Source organism: Lolium rigidum, chromosome 5 (assembly GCF_022539505.1).
Source record: "Lolium rigidum isolate FL_2022 chromosome 5, APGP_CSIRO_Lrig_0.1, whole genome shotgun sequence".
Classification (NCBI taxonomy): domain Eukaryota; kingdom Viridiplantae; phylum Streptophyta; class Magnoliopsida; order Poales; family Poaceae; genus Lolium; species Lolium rigidum.
Window position 1 is genome coordinate 99,037,001 of NC_061512.1, and position 17,402 is coordinate 99,054,402.

General features: G+C 44.4%; 1 protein-coding gene across 2 annotated transcripts; it reads right to left on the minus strand.

Annotated features, from left to right (window-relative positions):
* Positions 1–2,941: 2,941 nt before the first annotated feature.
* On the minus strand, positions 2,942–8,379 carry LOC124653752 (protein HEAT INTOLERANT 4-like). Of its 2 annotated transcripts, XM_047192815.1 has the most exons (14): positions 8,272–8,379; positions 7,356–7,394; positions 7,168–7,227; positions 7,009–7,072; positions 6,559–6,617; positions 5,805–5,929; positions 5,624–5,683; positions 5,428–5,474; positions 4,372–4,442; positions 3,843–3,881; positions 3,690–3,752; positions 3,544–3,591; positions 3,332–3,460; positions 2,942–3,244 (listed from the first exon to the last, which is right to left on the minus strand). In XM_047192815.1, the coding sequence occupies exons 1-14, from the start codon at positions 8,284–8,286 to the stop codon at positions 3,197–3,199; spliced, it is 867 nt and encodes a 288-aa protein (XP_047048771.1). In that variant the 5' UTR covers positions 8,287–8,379; the 3' UTR covers positions 2,942–3,196. The 2 variants fall into 2 exon arrangements, with proteins under 2 accessions (XP_047048771.1, XP_047048770.1); XM_047192814.1 differs by lacking the exon at positions 8,272–8,379 and having other exon boundaries at positions 7,356–8,213.
* Positions 8,380–17,402: the final 9,023 nt, after the last annotated feature.

Genomic DNA, 17,402 nt, shown 5'->3' on the forward strand with positions numbered 1-17,402 from the left:
AGGAGACTACCTCGCACACTTACCTAGGTAAGATAGTATTGAGGCAATCAACCAAGCCAAAAGCAAGACCAAGTGTATCGGGTACACACGCAAAGCCACACGCAAAAGCTAGCAAATATGGTGTTAGGTGAGTGTGGTGGAAAAGCCAAAAGACGAAATCCGAAATCAAGTATGTTGTTAAAAGTGGGTGAGGTCCAAAAATCCAAATGTCAAAGTGGCGATCACTATAAACACGGAAAAGTTGTGGAACACACACACGGGATAAGCGGGGTTAGTGCAACCAAAAGTGAGCGGAAAAGTGTATGTAAGGGTGCTCGGTGTCACACTAACACAAGGAGAGGCAAAGCTTTGGTTGCAAACGGAGAGACAACTAGATTCGCACGCGACCTCTCTTCTCTTCTCTCTTTTGCTTAAAAGCTTGTAACTCTTTCGTATACGGTGACACTTGCACTCTTTTGTATCTATGGTGGCACTTGTACTATTTTGTATGTATGGTGCGACTTGCAATCTTTTTGCGTTTTTGCGGCTTTTTCTCGCACTATGTTAGCGTTAGCTCGCTTTTGCTATCTTGCCACACGAGTGTTTGCTTTGAAGATTTACTCCACACTACACACACACCTCACAATCGGGGTCACGTGCAATGTCTCGCAACACTAGATAAGCAATGCTCGATAGGATAGATCGCAAAAGGAAGAGGGCTACAAGGGAAAACTGCAAGTTATACCTGCGATGATGGTGGTGGTGGTAGCCGAAATCGAGCTCGGAGGAGGGCGCGGAGGGGCGCCCGGTCTGGGGTCCGGTTTGATCGGTCTCTGGACCGGCTGGTCCGGTTGGCGCCCGGTCGGCCGGGTGCTGGGCCGGCTGGTCCGGTCTGGGGGCCGGTTGACCAGCTTTCTCAACCGGATTTCGCGGTTCTCTCTTGTTCTTCCCCAAACCAAAACCAAAAGATCAAATCGACGGGAAACGATGGAATTGGAGGCTAAAAGTTGGGGAAATAGTAGATCAAGCACAACAACACCGAATCCACGGACCAAAACCACTCAAAACGCAACCAAATCACAGATCGGTCCAAAGGCAATTTGGGGCTATTTTTGGGGATTGTTTTGGAAAATTTTCTAGAAACGAAATCGGGTGGGTGGAGGGTCAAAATCGCGGTAACCAAAAGCTGTTGATACCATATGATGAGATATGAGATCTAGGGTTTGGCCTGATCTCGCGATTTGACCCAAGATCCAAGGGGAAGAGGTGGAAGAGCGCGAGGAACACGAAGAACACGACGAACACCGGTACTCACGCACGCACACCAACCCGATACACCCGATACTTACCCCCGTGGCTCGATGGACCATGCCAATAGAATCACCCGGAAGAGGCACGCGGCAGAATTCCCGGTGAGAGATTGGTGTTGGAGAAAAGAGATTGGTGAGGGAGAGAGAGTGGCTTGCACTAGAATCTCACTCAACAATATCCAAATCAACAACAAGGAGTGCCTTGATTACAAAGGGATGCTTGTCCAAGATGGATGCTAACCCTAGGGAGACTAAGCTCAAAGTTGGTTTAAGCTCAAAATTATGTCTAAGGGGTAAAGGAGGGGTCCAGGTTGCTTATATAGGCCTACATGGCCAGCAAGGTGAAAAGGTACATAAGTGGATAACTTAGGCAGTTTGGTGAGGAAATCCCGTCGGATCCGGTCCTAGGGCCGGTCAGACCGGGCATGTAACCGGGTGGTCCGGTCGTGGGGCCGGTCGACCGGTCGCCAACCGGAAATGTCGCAGATCTCCGTCCGGTTGGCCCCCGGTACGACGCCCGGTCAGGACCGAGGGAAATCCGGTTTGGCGACCGGTTGACCGGGCCTGGGACCGGATGGTCCGGTCGTGGGGCCGGTCGACCGGGTCCTGGGCCGGCCAGCTTCCTCTCTTCCTTCGAGCGCTTCGAGTGACGTCGGGTCTAGCTTCGTGCTCATCTTCAAGTCCCGCTGCTCCTCTCCTTCCCTTGACCCTGGTGTGTCCTTCTCTCCGGGGTCTTGATGCACCTTGTACCTAATGACACAAAGTACGTCGGCATGAGGTAGCATTCCATCCAAAGGGGTACCGAGATCAAGGGTGGTGAGGAGCGAGTTCACCTTATCATGCAGCGCTTTAACTCGAGCCCGAGTCATCGGTCCACTTGGGAGACTAGTTGGTCTTGGTGTAGTGTCGTCGGTGAGCGGGGCTACATCACATTCTCTCTTGTTTGGCACGCCGTCCAAGCTTCAGTGACAATCTGATGAAGAAATCTTGGATACGTTGTTTCAAATAAAGTAGACCTGGTGCGCAAAGTCTTTTAATCCTATGGATGCTGAGCTTATTGTAAAGATCAAAGTTTCTAGTTGCATTGCTGAAGATGATATTGCTTACCATTCAAAAAAAAAGATGCTATTGCTTGGCCCGGAGCGCTTATAAATTGGCTATAAATGACCTCCTAGAGCAATATGCTTTCCCAGCGTCCAGCGATCGACCTGATGGTGCAGTCCCGTGTTGGGATCGGATATGCAAGGCCAGGGTTCTACCCAAAATGAAAGTTTCTGCCTGGAAAGCTGCACACAATGCACTAGCTACTGAAGATAATCAGCGTTGCAGAGGGATGAACTGCAACATCTGCGGAAGAGAGGAGGATAACGTACATGCCTTGTTTGGAGGCACACATGCATTTTCCCTGTGGACAGCGATGCAAGGAATTCGGCACCTGCCATCGAACACAGATGTCCAGGTTAATCCACATAACTGGTTCTAGTCAGTGCTGCCCGCCCGTAAAGAGTCCCCAATCAGACCTGGACAGCCCTAATGGATCACGCACACAGTACCACGGCAATGCACCAATCACACCTTTTCGAGCTCAAGCAACAGCTTTGTTGATAACAATCAACATCCCTGCAGAGGAAACGAAAAAAAAATGAAGAAGCTTGCCGATGAAATCGGTCAGGAGGTTCCTTGGTTAGCTCAGGATGTTAAACAAATCAATGCCTACGGGATGGTCAGACAAGTGACAGTAGCTCCATTACAACTGAGTTCAGATGCAACATTGTATCTAATAGACCAACACGAGACTACACTCTTATGTCACCAAGCTCATCTACCCAGCTTCCATAACAAGAACTCTTCAAGTTGGATAGATTAATCAATCACAGTTTAGCAAACATGTGAGATCAGGAACACCATTACATCAGATAATGCGCGCCACCATAATATCTGTTGATGTACCTCGACTGCAGACAATAGTAGATACCATGTTAAATCTAGTGTTGCAGGTTCAGATACATTTAAGTAATGAGCACTGAAAAACAACTTCATACCTTCATATTGTTAACATCAGGTGTATCCGGGGTATTCACAGGATAGAATTTGTAAAGTTTCATGTTTTCAAATGCCTCTCTTTGCTTAGGGTCCATATCTTCAATAGCTTTCTTCCGTACTTCTTCAGCCTGCACAAGTTTGGGGAATATTGAATAATATTGTAAAGCGTCAAATCTCTTGGAAAATAATTAAATATTTCAGTTAAATGGACCTGTTCCAGTTCTATTTTCCCTTGTTTAACCTTCTCCTTTAGAAATTCCTATCAAAAAAACGTGGCAGCAAAATTAGGAAGGGAGTTACTGCTGTAAAACAATGCTAACTTTAGAGTATATAATTGATCAAGAAGAGATTGGTGACCTCAATTTTTTCCCTCTCATCCTCTGGCAACCCCTCGTCTTTGACTAGCTTATGAGCTAAAACCTGCATTGCAACATGATACAATTCAACATGGATGTCCTTTCATAGGTAGCATTGTACATCAGAGTAGAACAACTGAAATTCCTAACAAACCTTGTAATCATCCCATTCCAAGTCAAAATCACAAACTATCTGCAACAAGCAGCACAAGGTAAACATTAATGTATAAACAATTAACAGCTACTTGAAACCAGACCTGGAGACTTAATTAGGATGCACGAGCGCACTTCTGCGAATAGTGTTTGAAATAGAAATACAATAACTACAAAGTGGAAAGCAGGCTACGCAGATTGTACTGTTGTTTAGTATCAACACAAGGAAACCTCAAACAACCCACCCATCCACTGGGGGTTTGCACCATCAAATTGTGACAGGAACAACTTAGGTCAAGCATCCAACATACTACAAAACAGGTGACAACATTTATTTTAAGACTTAACGGAAGCAGTGCGCATGGAAGATGAGGAGGGGTCCCCACAGCACGAGACTGCCTTATGCAACAAGAACAATGGCAGCATGTCACCAGTACCAGACAAAACCCATATGACCTCATCGACTGATGATCACGTCGCAGACTAAGGCAGACTAGATCACAACAATAATACGCTTAAAGGAAGCTTACCGGGGGATCTAGAGGATATATGACGCGGACAACTGTGCCATCTTCATCTTCAGGAGGATTTAGTGGCATGTCTGCATGATATTAAACAAGGTTCATATGCCGATGAGATTACCCTACAGAGAATGATATCATTAAAACAACTAATGCCATATAAATTTAAATCGAGTGATGAACTAGTAGCACAGCTCTAGGATATGGGCACGTATATGCGAGTGGATTGTGCCAAACAGGATTCAGTGAGTGTTGGGTCGTCATTTTGAGTACTTAGCAATCTTTTCGTGCTTATGATGTCTTAGAATGTGATTGACAATTCCATCCTGGCAGTTCTTAGGCACTAGGCGCAACCCTGCCACATAGCATTACCTGCTGCCTAGGTTTCTGCTTTGCTAGACAGTAATAAGTACTAGGCACCACCTCGCTGCCTACTGAGTACTTTCTGACAATAGCATGACCTGAAAATCCGCACGCTCTAGAGATGCTAATCGTCAAGGTGCGAACAGCACTAAAGGCCAAGCAAATATGCACCAAAGTGCGAAAAAGGAAAAGAAGAAATGTATCCCCTCAGAAGAAAGAAGGAGAATAAAAGAGAGATTCGCTTGACAGGATATTATGTGCCATCAAATTACTAGAAAGCAACCAGGATATAATTCAAACTGGGTGTTACTAAATATGATGCCATTATGATTTTGTAAAACGGGATACCAGTCAATAAAAATACAAGTTTTAAAAGCCATTGCAGTGTTCGCAGGCATGCTTCTTCAACTGCCACTTCAATGAATTAACAATTTGATTAGGGAAAAGGGCATCATTCCAAGACGAAGAATTGCATTGCAACCATTCAACTAATAGTGGCTGCAGTTCTGCAGAATCATGCACACTTTTGGATGGTTTGGTTTACATGATCTTGGCATGACATGTGCCAAAGATAGGTACAACAGTGGAACCTCTCTAATGGTAAGGGGTATTCAAAGGATCATAAAGCAAAAAAGGGTAAAAAAAGGATATTACTAGAGAAGCATAATACAAGCCTAAAAAAATAAACCCGATTCAGCTTACAGGGCGTGTAGTAGTAGAACTTGTTGGCTCTCTCAGTTTGCGCAGACCTGTAAATGTATAAACCTGAAATTTAGTAATCTTAACTAGTGGTAATGGAAATATAGCACATCATTGAATGAGAATGAAATGCCTGGCAACAGAAATAAATATGTACCTAAAGCATGAAATTCTGAAAGCATAAATTCATAAAACTCACCTCCGCTGGGTGCAACAGAGAGTGAAGATTTTTGTTTTCAAACTTCCAATCCTGCCAATCCTGTAGACAAAGCAATAGCAAGGTGAACAAAATATGTTACAAAGTAGAGGGAAAAAGCAGGGGTATAAACAATGAAACAAAAGGCAACAAATATTGCTCAATATAAGTAACGCAACAGTACCGGTCCTGAAGAGGAACATAAGGCACCCATGACATCTTCATCTCTTTCATTGGTACTATTTCTTCTTTTCCCGTTCGAACAAAATTTATGGCAATCTTATCTGATGGAGGAAAAGGACAGTCAACCTGCAAAATTGAACATGTCAACTTCTAAACAAGACAGACCATCCAGATCATAGGCCTTAAACAAGTATTTGACCAAATTAACAAATATGACAAAATATTTGATACTACATGTTAGGGTAAAAAACATCAGTGAAGAGCAAGACAAGGTCACCAGCCAAATAATTTTTCACAAGTTAACAGGAAAACTTAGAGAGAGAAAACAGAATCATAACAGAACAACAGCAATAGAAGGAAATAAATGCTCCTACCAAGATAATTCTCTTGGTAACATCAACTGACAAAATAAATGAAGTTTCTTACTCCTTTTATTTTCAAAAGCTTGTAGCAATTTTCTGAACTTAAAAGCTGATACATAAATTTTCATCTTGTGCAATTAATAATTCTACATGAAAACTGTAAACAATATACTAAAGATGGCATGTTTTTAAGTAATGCAAAAGGTATTAACAGAACTGCTGATTTGTTTATCTGATGTAGACGTGAGCTAAAGGTTCAGCTCAATATGTACAACTGCAAGACCATTCTCCGCTGTACTTTTTTTTTCCTACTAACATGTTTTGCTTTGAAACACAAAATGTAAATATAATGGTGTTATAGATGCTGGGCCAAGAGAGTGGATAAGAACTTACAGCAACTATAACCGGAACAACCACTATCTTGAATTCACCATTAACATCGAATAGTTGTGCTGCATGCCAAGAGGAGCCAATTTGACTTGTATGGAATAATATTCAACAGGTATAAAACTAGAATGGAAATAAGAAGATGGCAGATACTAAATCCACTCTACATACAATATATAAAGTGATACACAAATACAATTGTCGAATCTCACTAAACCAAACTAATAGCACTTAAAACAAACATCAGTAAATTTATGACCAGATAACCCTACTTTGCTACAGATTACGATATATTACCAACATTATAAAACATGTATCAAGGATCAATGATAGCAAAATTAACTTTAGAAACAGATTACTGAACTATTATCAACATTATAAAACATGTATCAAGGATCAATGGTGGCAAAATCAACTTTAGAAAGAGCTTAGTACCAAGTATACTTAGTTACTTACGCTCCGTGCTTCCAAACAAGTAAACCGTCTTCCCATATAGTTCCCCCCCTTCCTCTAGTGTTTTCTGCTCATCAACAACAACCACATATCAGTGTATGATGAAGTTAAACATATTCAAAACGGCGGTAGATCTTACAAGATAAAGTTTGACTATCATACCTCTAAATTTTCGAAGTTCCAATTGAATTCCTTTATCTTATCAATATCAATGTTTTCCCACTGCAGATGACAAGCCAAGTTGTATAAAAGTTTTTCAAGGCAAGGAAATGCGTACAGCTTAAGCTATATAATATGTCCAAGTGCGCAACTAACATAAACATTACGAAAAAAAAGGGATGGGAACAAACCTCAGTCCCAACAGGAAAAGCAGACGACCACAGATCCTCCTGAACAGAGTGACAAACCATTAGTCAAAACACACATTAATCAAAATAGCAAGGCCATCATACAAGATCACAATTCTAATCATAGTGACAAGTTCCAAAAACAGTCATAATGGTTGCCTTCCAATAGGAAGAAACTGCTGTCATAAAAAGAAGAAAAAAAAACCCTGCAAATAGAACATGGCACCTGTTGTGCAACATTGCATATGTTCTGAGTCAGCATGCCAGAAACATGTTGCTGACTCATCATCTTCCAATACTACGATAAACCTAGTGCTAATCTGGCATGCTCCTCGACTGACATAGCAATTGCTAGCACCAGACTTGAAAAAAGGTTGACCAGCAGAGCGCACACGGGCTTAAAAAAATTCATCAGTCACGAATTCTCTAATACCACGGGGTAGAGCATTCCAGTTTCCTATTTACATGAGAACAGACTAATAGTCAAACCAAGTGTTAATAACATACTCATATAAACAGTGAGATGCGCATTTGAGCATCACTAGCAGAAGAACGGAACCAACATCCCCCATTTTTTTTCTACCAAAAATCCCAGCGATGCGAGCACCAATCGAAAGTGAAGCTGTCCACGAGCTAATCAGATAAGGACCAACGCTCCCTACTTGGGGATACCATACCAATTATCAAAACGCAAAGGAAGTGTCTCGGTGTCAATCGATTGAAAATTAGTTTTTGTAACAGAGATTTTGGTGATTCCTAACCCCAGATCCCTTAATTCCTAACCCCAAATCTCTTTCATTTTTGTAATTGAGATTTTGGTGATTGATGGATAAACGAGATTTCAATCGACTGATGGGGAACGGAAAACCTAGCAACCCCAACCACGCAACCGAAACAGGTCATCCTGCAGCCTACACACCAGATTCCTCTCCATGTCGACCTTGGGCTTGGGCAGCACCTTGACGCGCTACTCCGCCCCAGAGGAGCTGCCTCCTACGCCGCCGCCTCCTGCTTGCTCGAATCAGTGGCCGCCGCTCTCGGTTGCTAGGGTTGGCGTCTCGATGAGGCGAGGGTACCTGAGAAACCGTTCGTTTCGTGCTATGTTCCGTGCTTAAAAGTTCAAAGAGCTAGACGAGGTGGTACTAAAGGATCAGTAAAATTTTGGTTAAAAGGCTCTCACGAACAGGCCAGCCCACATTCCGATCCAAAGGCCCATGTACATCTACCGATCAACAGGAATATTAGCGGAGATAAGATTTTTAACTATTTTTAGGGGCGGTGGCATTAGGTAAACGGTGCGAAGTGTGACATCAAGCTAAGTGTGATATTGCATGTTTCACGATAAGCGGAAACTCATAATGGAAGCCGAGCTTTATGTAACTTATCATTTTCAAAATTGTAATTCAATGTTATAAAATTTCTGAAAAGATTCTATAGGTATTCAATGATAAATACTATAAGGATTCAAAATATTAATGCAAAATACTAAGTATTTTAAGCTAACCAAGAATGATAAAAGTGTGAATTTGAAAATAGTTAACCATATGCATTTTCAAAACTCCAAGTTTTTCCACTTTTGTGCCGCCGAAATATACCAAGAATTTTGCACTGATATTTCACACGCATGTATTATACCTTGTTGGCTAACTATAGATTTTCTTTTCCAAATATTTTGGAACTATAAACCATTAATTATTTTTTGGATTTTCAAAGTAAAGGGCTCCATGGAGCTCGGGATCCATTTTTCCACACCCATAATATCATCTCATAGTATCTCATATTTATTTATTTGTAAAATCTTAATACAAATCTATATACAAGATATATTTTCATTATTCTCCCTCCTGCCCATAATAGGTTGCTCATAATTTTCAGTGCGAATCAAAGTTTCCAATGTTTGACCATGAATATAGAAAATAATACGAACATTTGCTATACCAAATGTATATAATATGAAAAATATATTTTATGATAATTCTAATGGTATTAATTTGGATTTGTATATGTTCATAGTTTTATCAATATGCATGATCCAACTTTATAAAGTTTGACTTTGACTAAAATTTATATATGCGATGTATTTTGGGGAGGAGGGACTATTTGCTACTTCTACCTGCTAGGATACAATAGCATATATTATGATACCCGTTTAAGCTATCTCTTCCTTAATTGTTGTAGTTATTGTGCAACACCGGTTTTTTGCCTAACAGAACATAAATGGTACTATTTTTTATATTCATACTGTAGAAAATCTCCACATCGTGGCAGACCCTACCTGGTGGTCTCAAGTGGGTCTGTTTGGCATGAAAAAAGAAAAGACCACTAACGCACTAGTACCCGTTGTCATTTTCCTTATGCTCCTAGAAAAAAATTCCGTGAGCCTAGGTTGCCTTTAAAATTAATCATCTCTTGATCAATTGCGAGCCACTGATTGAGCGTTTTGTGAGGCGTCGCCGAAAGACAGACGATTATATTGCTAAGTAACAAGTATACTTAGGTACTAAGTAACAAGTGATGTGTCACCGCAGCAACCGGGAGCTCCCTCGCCGGCTGCAGCGATCCAGCATCACTCCTCCGCGGCTCAGGGACCGCGAGCATGCGCGACACAGGGATTGCCCCTAGATCCGATGTCCACGCCGAAAGCTTGAACAAGCTGAGGTCTGCCCTAGAACGCGTCTCCGGCGCAACCTCCTCCACAGCACAAGTTTTCCCGAGCAGGTCCTCGACGATCCCCACATCCCAGGCGTGCGGCGGGATCCCCTCAAGCACCAGAAAAACCTTGGATTTCAACGGCACTTGCTTAGCCTGCGCCTGCCTGTTCCATGGCCGGAGAACAAGCGGCGCGCCCGCCACCAGCACTGAAGGCAAGGCAGCAACGTGGCGCCTGAGCTCCGCCGACTCCAACACGATCAGAAAATCCTCCGGCGCGTGAGCATGCACCGAAAAGCCGCCGCCGGCACGCCCCTCCACCTCAGAGCCGCCGCAACCTGCTCAGAAGAGACCGCCGGCCTCCGTCCTCCGACAGAGGCCACCATGGCGAAGCGGAGCCTTCGCTCCAAATCACCCATGGCCGCGGTCCTTCTCACAACACAGAGCGCAGGGGCCTCAAGCACCCTGCCGCTCCTCGGAGCGCACTCCGGCTCGACGCACAAAGGTGGCAAGGCTCCCATCGGAGGGAGGCTCAGGGGGAGAGGGGTGATGTGGGCTACCGGCGGTGGAGGCGGAGGAGGGAGTGGTGGTGTTGGCGTGGGCACCGATGGCGGACAGGGCGCCCGCGGAGGAGGCGCAGGTGCGGCCGCATGCCCAGGCACCCTGATCGGACCCCTCTGAGCTCCGGCCACCTCACCACGAACTGGCGAGCGGCGGCGCGCAAGCTTTGCCAGGGCAAGATTTCGGAGCTCCTCCTCCGACGAGGGGCTCCTGGGCCTCTTGCACTCCCTCGCCGGATGTCCCCTGAGCCAACATCTCACACAAACTTCATCGTTAGTACAATCGCGCTTCCGATGCCCCGGCTCATAGCGGCGGAAGCGAGAGGCCTTCCATCTCCGGCGCCACAGCACGGCCGGCCGCCGCGTCACTCCGCGCTTCCACCCTGCGCCTCCACATGGTCTTCTTCGAGGGCCTTGGCTGCTCCCACACGAGGCGATCTTGAACACGGCCCCGCACCGCCGCCGGAGCCTGCGGCGGCGCCACCGCGCGCAGCATGTCGACGCTGTTCCCAGACGAAGCAGAGGAGATCCCCAGGCCGGACACATGGTCGTTCCCGCCCGAGGAGGAGCCTTTGCGGTGGAGGAGCCGTCTCGGTCGAGTCTGTTCCATCGCCAGAAGAGCAAGGCGGAGGCGCTGCCGGAGGTCGTGGTGCTGGGACTCAGGAGGGTCAGGGCGGCGGCGGCGGTGAGGCTGGCCGTCGCTGGAGAAGAAACCTGTCCTGGACACAAGGTGTTCCTGACAACCGTGGTGGGCCTGGAGGGCTGGCTGCGCAGTGGAGGAGCGGGATAGGTGGCAGCCTGCCAGTGGGGGCTGGGCCGTCGTTGGGCCTACCTTCCTTGGAGCGACCTGCTCCCTGGGTCGTTCAAACGAGCTCGGAGACGGAGTCTATTCTTGCGGCGGCTGGTGACCTTGCGGTCAGCCCTGTGAAGCTTGTCGGGAGTCAGAGGGAAAGTGGAAAAGCATGTGTGGAGGAAGAAGGCATCCCGGCCGCTGGATCGAGTACTGCTGCGCCATCGCGCGGGGCGGGGAGTAGCCACGTGGCCTCGGAGTTTCGGTGCGCTTTGGAGGCTCGCCCTGTGGGTCCAATGATGGAGACGGATCATGCGGATCAGGCGCTCGCCCGGAAGGAAACGACAGCGCGGTTGGAGGCTTCTGCGGATCCCGAGGACGCTCCTGTCGGGCCCCTTGCGGATCCTCCTGGAGAAGCGCGCGCTGGGGCCAGTGTGGGCCTGGAGAAGGAGCTTTTGCCGGGAAGTGGGGGCGTGGCGGTTTCTATGGCTGCCGCGTCGGCCGGTTCTGTTGGAGTTGTGGTGGGGCCCGCAAGTGGAGTGCCGTTGAACTCGGTAGATGAGGCGGTAGAGAGTTTCTCGGGGGAGAGCTGCACGCCCTTGTCTGTGCATGAGACCACGCCGCTGATACGCACGTTTGGACCTTGTGCTGATACGGATGCACACAGGTGTTTGGAGGAGGAGTATTTCAAAGTGTCCATCTCGGTGAAGGGCAGCCCTGTGGAGAACGATGGGGGCGCGGATGAGAAAGACCTGGGGGCGTGGCCGGTTTGTGATCATGCAGAGTCGGATGGTGGTTTGGACAGCGAGCCTGTGGGGTCCCCATGCACGTCGTATACAGGACCAAACAGTGAGATGCAGCTGGTTCCGCGGCGCGATCGGGATGGCCCAAGCCTAGAGGAGGTTCGGCCGGGAGAAGAATCTGGAGGCAACACCGCGGTTTTGGAGCTACAGCAGGAGAGGCTTGCGTTGGGCCGCATCAAGGCGTTTTGCTCCTCTATCATCAAGAAGCTGGCCCCACCACTTCTCCAGGAAGTGGAGAGTTCGTCAAGGCTACGTGCGGAGGCGCAGCCTGATGTCTACGGGAGCTTCTATTCTTGTAGACAGTGTTGGGCCTCCAAGAGCAGAGGTTTGTAGAACAGCAGCAAGTTTCCCTTAAGTGGATACCCAGGGTTTATCGAACTCAGGGAGGAAGAGGTCAAAGATATCCCTCTCATGCAACCCTGCAACCACAAAGCAAGAAATCTCTTGTGTCCCCAACACACCTAAGAGGTGCACTAGTTCGGCAAAGAGATAGTGAAATACAGGTGGTATGAATAAGTAGTAGCAATAGCACCAGAAAAGTGTTTTGCCCAGGACAGTAGTAATGCAGCAGTAGTAACGCAAAGAAACAAGTAAACAAGCAGACGATAGCGATATTTAGGAACAAGGCCTAGGGATTACACTTTCACTAGTGGACACTCTCAACATTGATCACATAACAGAATAGATAAATGCATACTCTACACTCTTGTTGGATGATGAACACATTGCGTAGGATTACACGAACCCTCAATGCCGGAGTTAACAAGCTCCACAATAATGCTCATATTTTAGTAACCTTTAGTGTAAGATAGATCAAAAGACTAAACCAAGTACTAACATAGCATGCACACTCGTCACCTTCATGCATATGTAGGAGGAATAGATCACATAAATATTATCATAGCAATAGTTAACTTCGCAATCTACAAGAGATCATGATCATAGCATAAACCAAGTACTAACACGGTGCACACACTCGTCACCTTTACACACGTGCGGGAGGAATAAAACTACTTTAATAACATTGCTAGAGTAGCACATAGATAAATTGTGATACAAACACATTGCAATCATAAAGAGATATAAATAAGCACCTCACTATGCCATTCAACAAGTGAATAAGTATTCTGTGAAATATAGCCTAAGAGACCCACACGGTGCACACACTGTCACCTTTACACACGTGGGACAAGGAGTCTCCGGAGATCACATAAGTAAAACTCACTTGACTAGCATAATGACATCTAGATTACAAGCATCATCATATGAATCTCAATCATGTAAGGCAGCTCATGAGATTATTGTATTGAAGCACATAGGAGAGAGATGAACCACATAGCTACCGGTACAGCCCCGAGCCTCGATGGAGAACTACTCCCTCCTCATGGGAGCAGCAGCGGTGATGAAGATGGCGGTGGAGATGGCAGCGGTGTCGATGGAGAAGCCTTCCGGGGGCACTTCCCCGCTCCGGTAGGGTGCCGGAACAGAGACTCCTGTCCCCGGATCTTGGCTTCGCGATGGCGGCGGCTCTGGAAGGTTTTCCGTATCGTGGTTCTTCGCCTCAGGGTTTTCGCGACGGAGGCTTTATATAGGCGAAGAGGCGGCGCAGGAGGGTCGAAGGGGTGGCCACACCATATGGCGGCGCGGCCAGGGCCCGGGCCGCGCCGGCCTATGGTCCGGGGGCCCGAGTGCCCCCCTCTGGTCCTTCCCGGGTGTTCTGGATGCTTCCGGTGAAAATAGGAACCTGGGTCTTCGTTTCGTCCAATTCCGAGAATATTTCTTTACTAGGATTTCTGGAACCAAAAACAGCAGAAAACAGGAACTGGCTCTTCGGCATCTTGTTAATAGGTTAGTTCCGGAAAATGCACGAATATGACATAAAGTGTGCATAAAACATGTAGGTATCATCAATAATATGGCATGGAACATAAGAAATTATCGATACGTCGGAGACGTATCAAGCATCCCCAAGCTTAGTTCTGCTCGTCCCGAGCAGGTAAAACGATAACAAAGATAATTTCTGAAGTGATATGCCATCATAACTTTGATCATACTATTTGTAAACATATGTAGTTAATGCAACGATCAAAACAATGGTAATGTCATGAGTAAACAAGTGAATTATAAAGCAAAGACTTTTCATGAATAGTACTTCAAGACAGGCATCAATAAGTCTTGCATAAGAGTTAACTCATAAAGCAATAATTTAAAGTAAAGATATTGAAGCAACACAATGGAAGATAAAGTTTCAGCAATTGCTTTCAACTTGTAACATGTATATCTCAATGATAGTTTGTCAACGTAGAGTAGTATAACAAGTGCAATATGCAAGTATGTAGGAATCAATGCACAGTTCACACAAGTGTTTGCTTCTTGAGGTGGAGAGAGATAGGTGAACTGACTCAACATAAAAAGTAAAAGAAAGGTCCTTCAAAGAGGAAAAGCATCGATTGCTATATTTGTGCTAGAGCTTTGGTTTTTGAAAACATAAAGAGAGCATAAAAGTAAAGTTTTGAGAGGTGTTTGTTGTTGTCAACGAATGGTAGTGGGCACTCTAACTACCTCATCAACCAGACTTTCAAGAGCGGCTCCCATGAAGGACGTTATCTCTACCGAGCAAGGTAGATCATCCCTCTTCTCTTTTGTTTGCACATGTACTTTAGTTTAGTTTTTCTTTATTTATGGATGACACTCCTCCCAACCTTTTGCTTACACAAGCCATGGCTAACCGAATCCTCGGGTGCCTTCCAACAATCACATACCATGAAGGAGTGTCTATTTGCAAAATTAAGTTGCTTACCGATGTATCGAGCAAAACATGTGAAGAGAATTATTAATGCAAGTTAATTAATCGGGCTGGGAACCCCATTGCCAGCTCTTTTTGCAAAATTATTGGATAAGCGGATGTGCCACTAGTCCATTGTGAAAGTCTCGTCAAGTAAATGACAAGATCGAAAGATAAAACACCACATACTTCCTCATGAGCTATAAAACATTGACACAAATTAGAGGTGATAAATTTTGAATTATTTAAAGGTAGCACTCAAGCAATTTACTTTGGAATGGCGGAGAAATACCATGTAGTAGGTAGGTATGGTGGACACAAATGGCATAGTAGTTGGCTCAAGGATTTTGGATGCATGAGAAGTATTCCCTCTCGATACAAGGCTTAGGCTAGCAAGGTTATTTGAAACAAACACAAGGATGAACCGGTGCAGCAAAACTCACATAAAAGACATATTGTAATCATTATAAGACTCTACACCGTCTTCCTTGTTGTTCAAAACTCAATACTAGAAATTATCTAGACTTTAGAGAGACCAATTATGCAAACCAAATTTTAGCAAGCTCTATGTATTTCTTCATTAATAGGTGCAAAGCATATGATGCAAGAGCTTAAACATGAGCACAACAATTGCCAAGTATCACATTATCCAAGACATTATAGCAATTTACTACATGTATCATTTTCCAATTCCAACCATATAACAAATTAACGAAGAAGAAAACTTCGCCATGAAAATTAAAAGCTAAGAACACATGTGTTCATATGAACCAGCGGAGCGTGTCTCTCTCCCACACAAGCATTTATTCAAACAAAAACAAAAACAAAAACACACGGACGCTCCAAGTAAAGTACATAAGATGTGGCCGAATAAAAATATAGTTTCAAGAGAAGGAACTCGATAATTTGTCGATGAAGAAGGGGATGCCTTGGGCATCCCCAAGCTTAGACGCTTGAGTCTTCTTAGAATATGCAGGGGTGAACCACCGGGGCATCCCCAAGCTTAGAGCTTTCACTCTCCTTGATCATAGTATATCATCCTCCTCTCTTGACCCTTGAAAACTTCCTCCACACCAAACTCGAAACAAACTCATTAGAGGGTTAGTGCATAATCAAAAACTCATATGTTCAGAGGTGACACAATCATTCTTAACACTTCGGACATTGCTCAAAGCTACCGGAAGGTAATGGAACAAAGAAATCCACCCAACACAACGAAAGAAGCAATGCGAAATAAAAGGCAGAATCTGTCAAAACAGAACAGTCCGTAAAGACGAATTTTAAAAGGGCACCAGACTTGCTCAAATGAAAATGCCAAAATTGAATGAAAGTTGCGTACATATCTGAGGATCACTCACGTAAATTGGCATAATTTTCTGAGTTACCTACAGAGAATTAGACCCAGATTCGTGACAGCAAAGAAATCTGGAACTGCGCAGTAATCCAAATCTAGTATTTACTTTACTATCAAAGACTTTACTTGGCACAACAAAACATAAAACTAAGATAAGGGGAGGTTGCTACAGTAGTAAAAAACTTCCAAGACACAAATATAAAACAAAGTACTGTAGCAAAATAACGCATGGGTTATCTCCCAAGAAGTTCTTTCTTTTTAGCCATTAAGATGGGCTCAGCAGTTTTAATGATGCTCACATGAAAAATAGAGTATGAAGCAAAAGAGAGCATCAAGAAGCAAATTCAAAACAAATTTAAGTCTAACATGCTTCCTATGCATAGGAATCTTGTAAATAAACAAGTTCATGAAGAGCAAAGTAACAAGCATAGGAAGATAAAACAAGTGTAGCTTCAAAAATTTCAGCACATAGAGAGGTGTTTTAGTAACATGAAAATTTCTACAACCATATTTTCCTCTCTCATAATAACTTTCAGTAGCAACATGAGCAAACTCAACAATATAACTATCACATAAAGCATTCTTATCATGAGTCTCATGCATAAAATTATTATTCTCCACATAAGCATAATCAATTTTATTAGTAATAGTGGGAGCAAATTCAACAAAGTAGCTATCATTATTATTCTCATCAAGTGTAGGAGGCATAGTATAATCACAACAAAATTTACTCTCCATAGTAGGTGGCACCAAAAGACCACTATCATTATAATCATAAATAGGAGGCAAAGTATCATCAAAGAAAATTTTCTCCTCAATGCTTGGGGGACTAAAAATATCATGAAAACCAGCTTCCCCAAGCTTAAAACTTTCTATATCATTATAAACAATGGTGTTCAAAGCGTTCATACTAATATTACTACCGAGCATGCAAATAAGATTTCATAGGTTTTTTAATTTTCGCATCAAACAATCCATGTTTTAAATCAGGAAATAGAATAAGAAGCTCATTGTTGTCCATTATGCCAAACTAGTGTAAACAAGAAACAAAAAGATGCAATTGCAGGATCTAAAGGAAATAGCTTCGAGCACAAACACAATGGCGCCGT

What these genes read in the sequence shown, in the direction of transcription:
- LOC124653752 (XM_047192814.1), bottom strand. Translation starts at nt 7,415, where the DNA reads ATGGTTTGTCACTCTGTTCAGGAGGATCTGTGGTCGTCTGCTTTTCCT. An exon ending in CTTGTTTGGAAGCACGGAGC is followed by an intron (nt 6,618 to 7,008) that starts GTAAGTAACTAA and finishes CTTGGCATGCAG; the next exon opens with CACAACTATTCGATGTTAAT. An exon ending in GGAAAATAGAACTGGAACAG is followed by an intron (nt 3,461 to 3,543) that starts GTCCATTTAACT and finishes AAACTTGTGCAG; the next exon opens with GCTGAAGAAGTACGGAAGAA.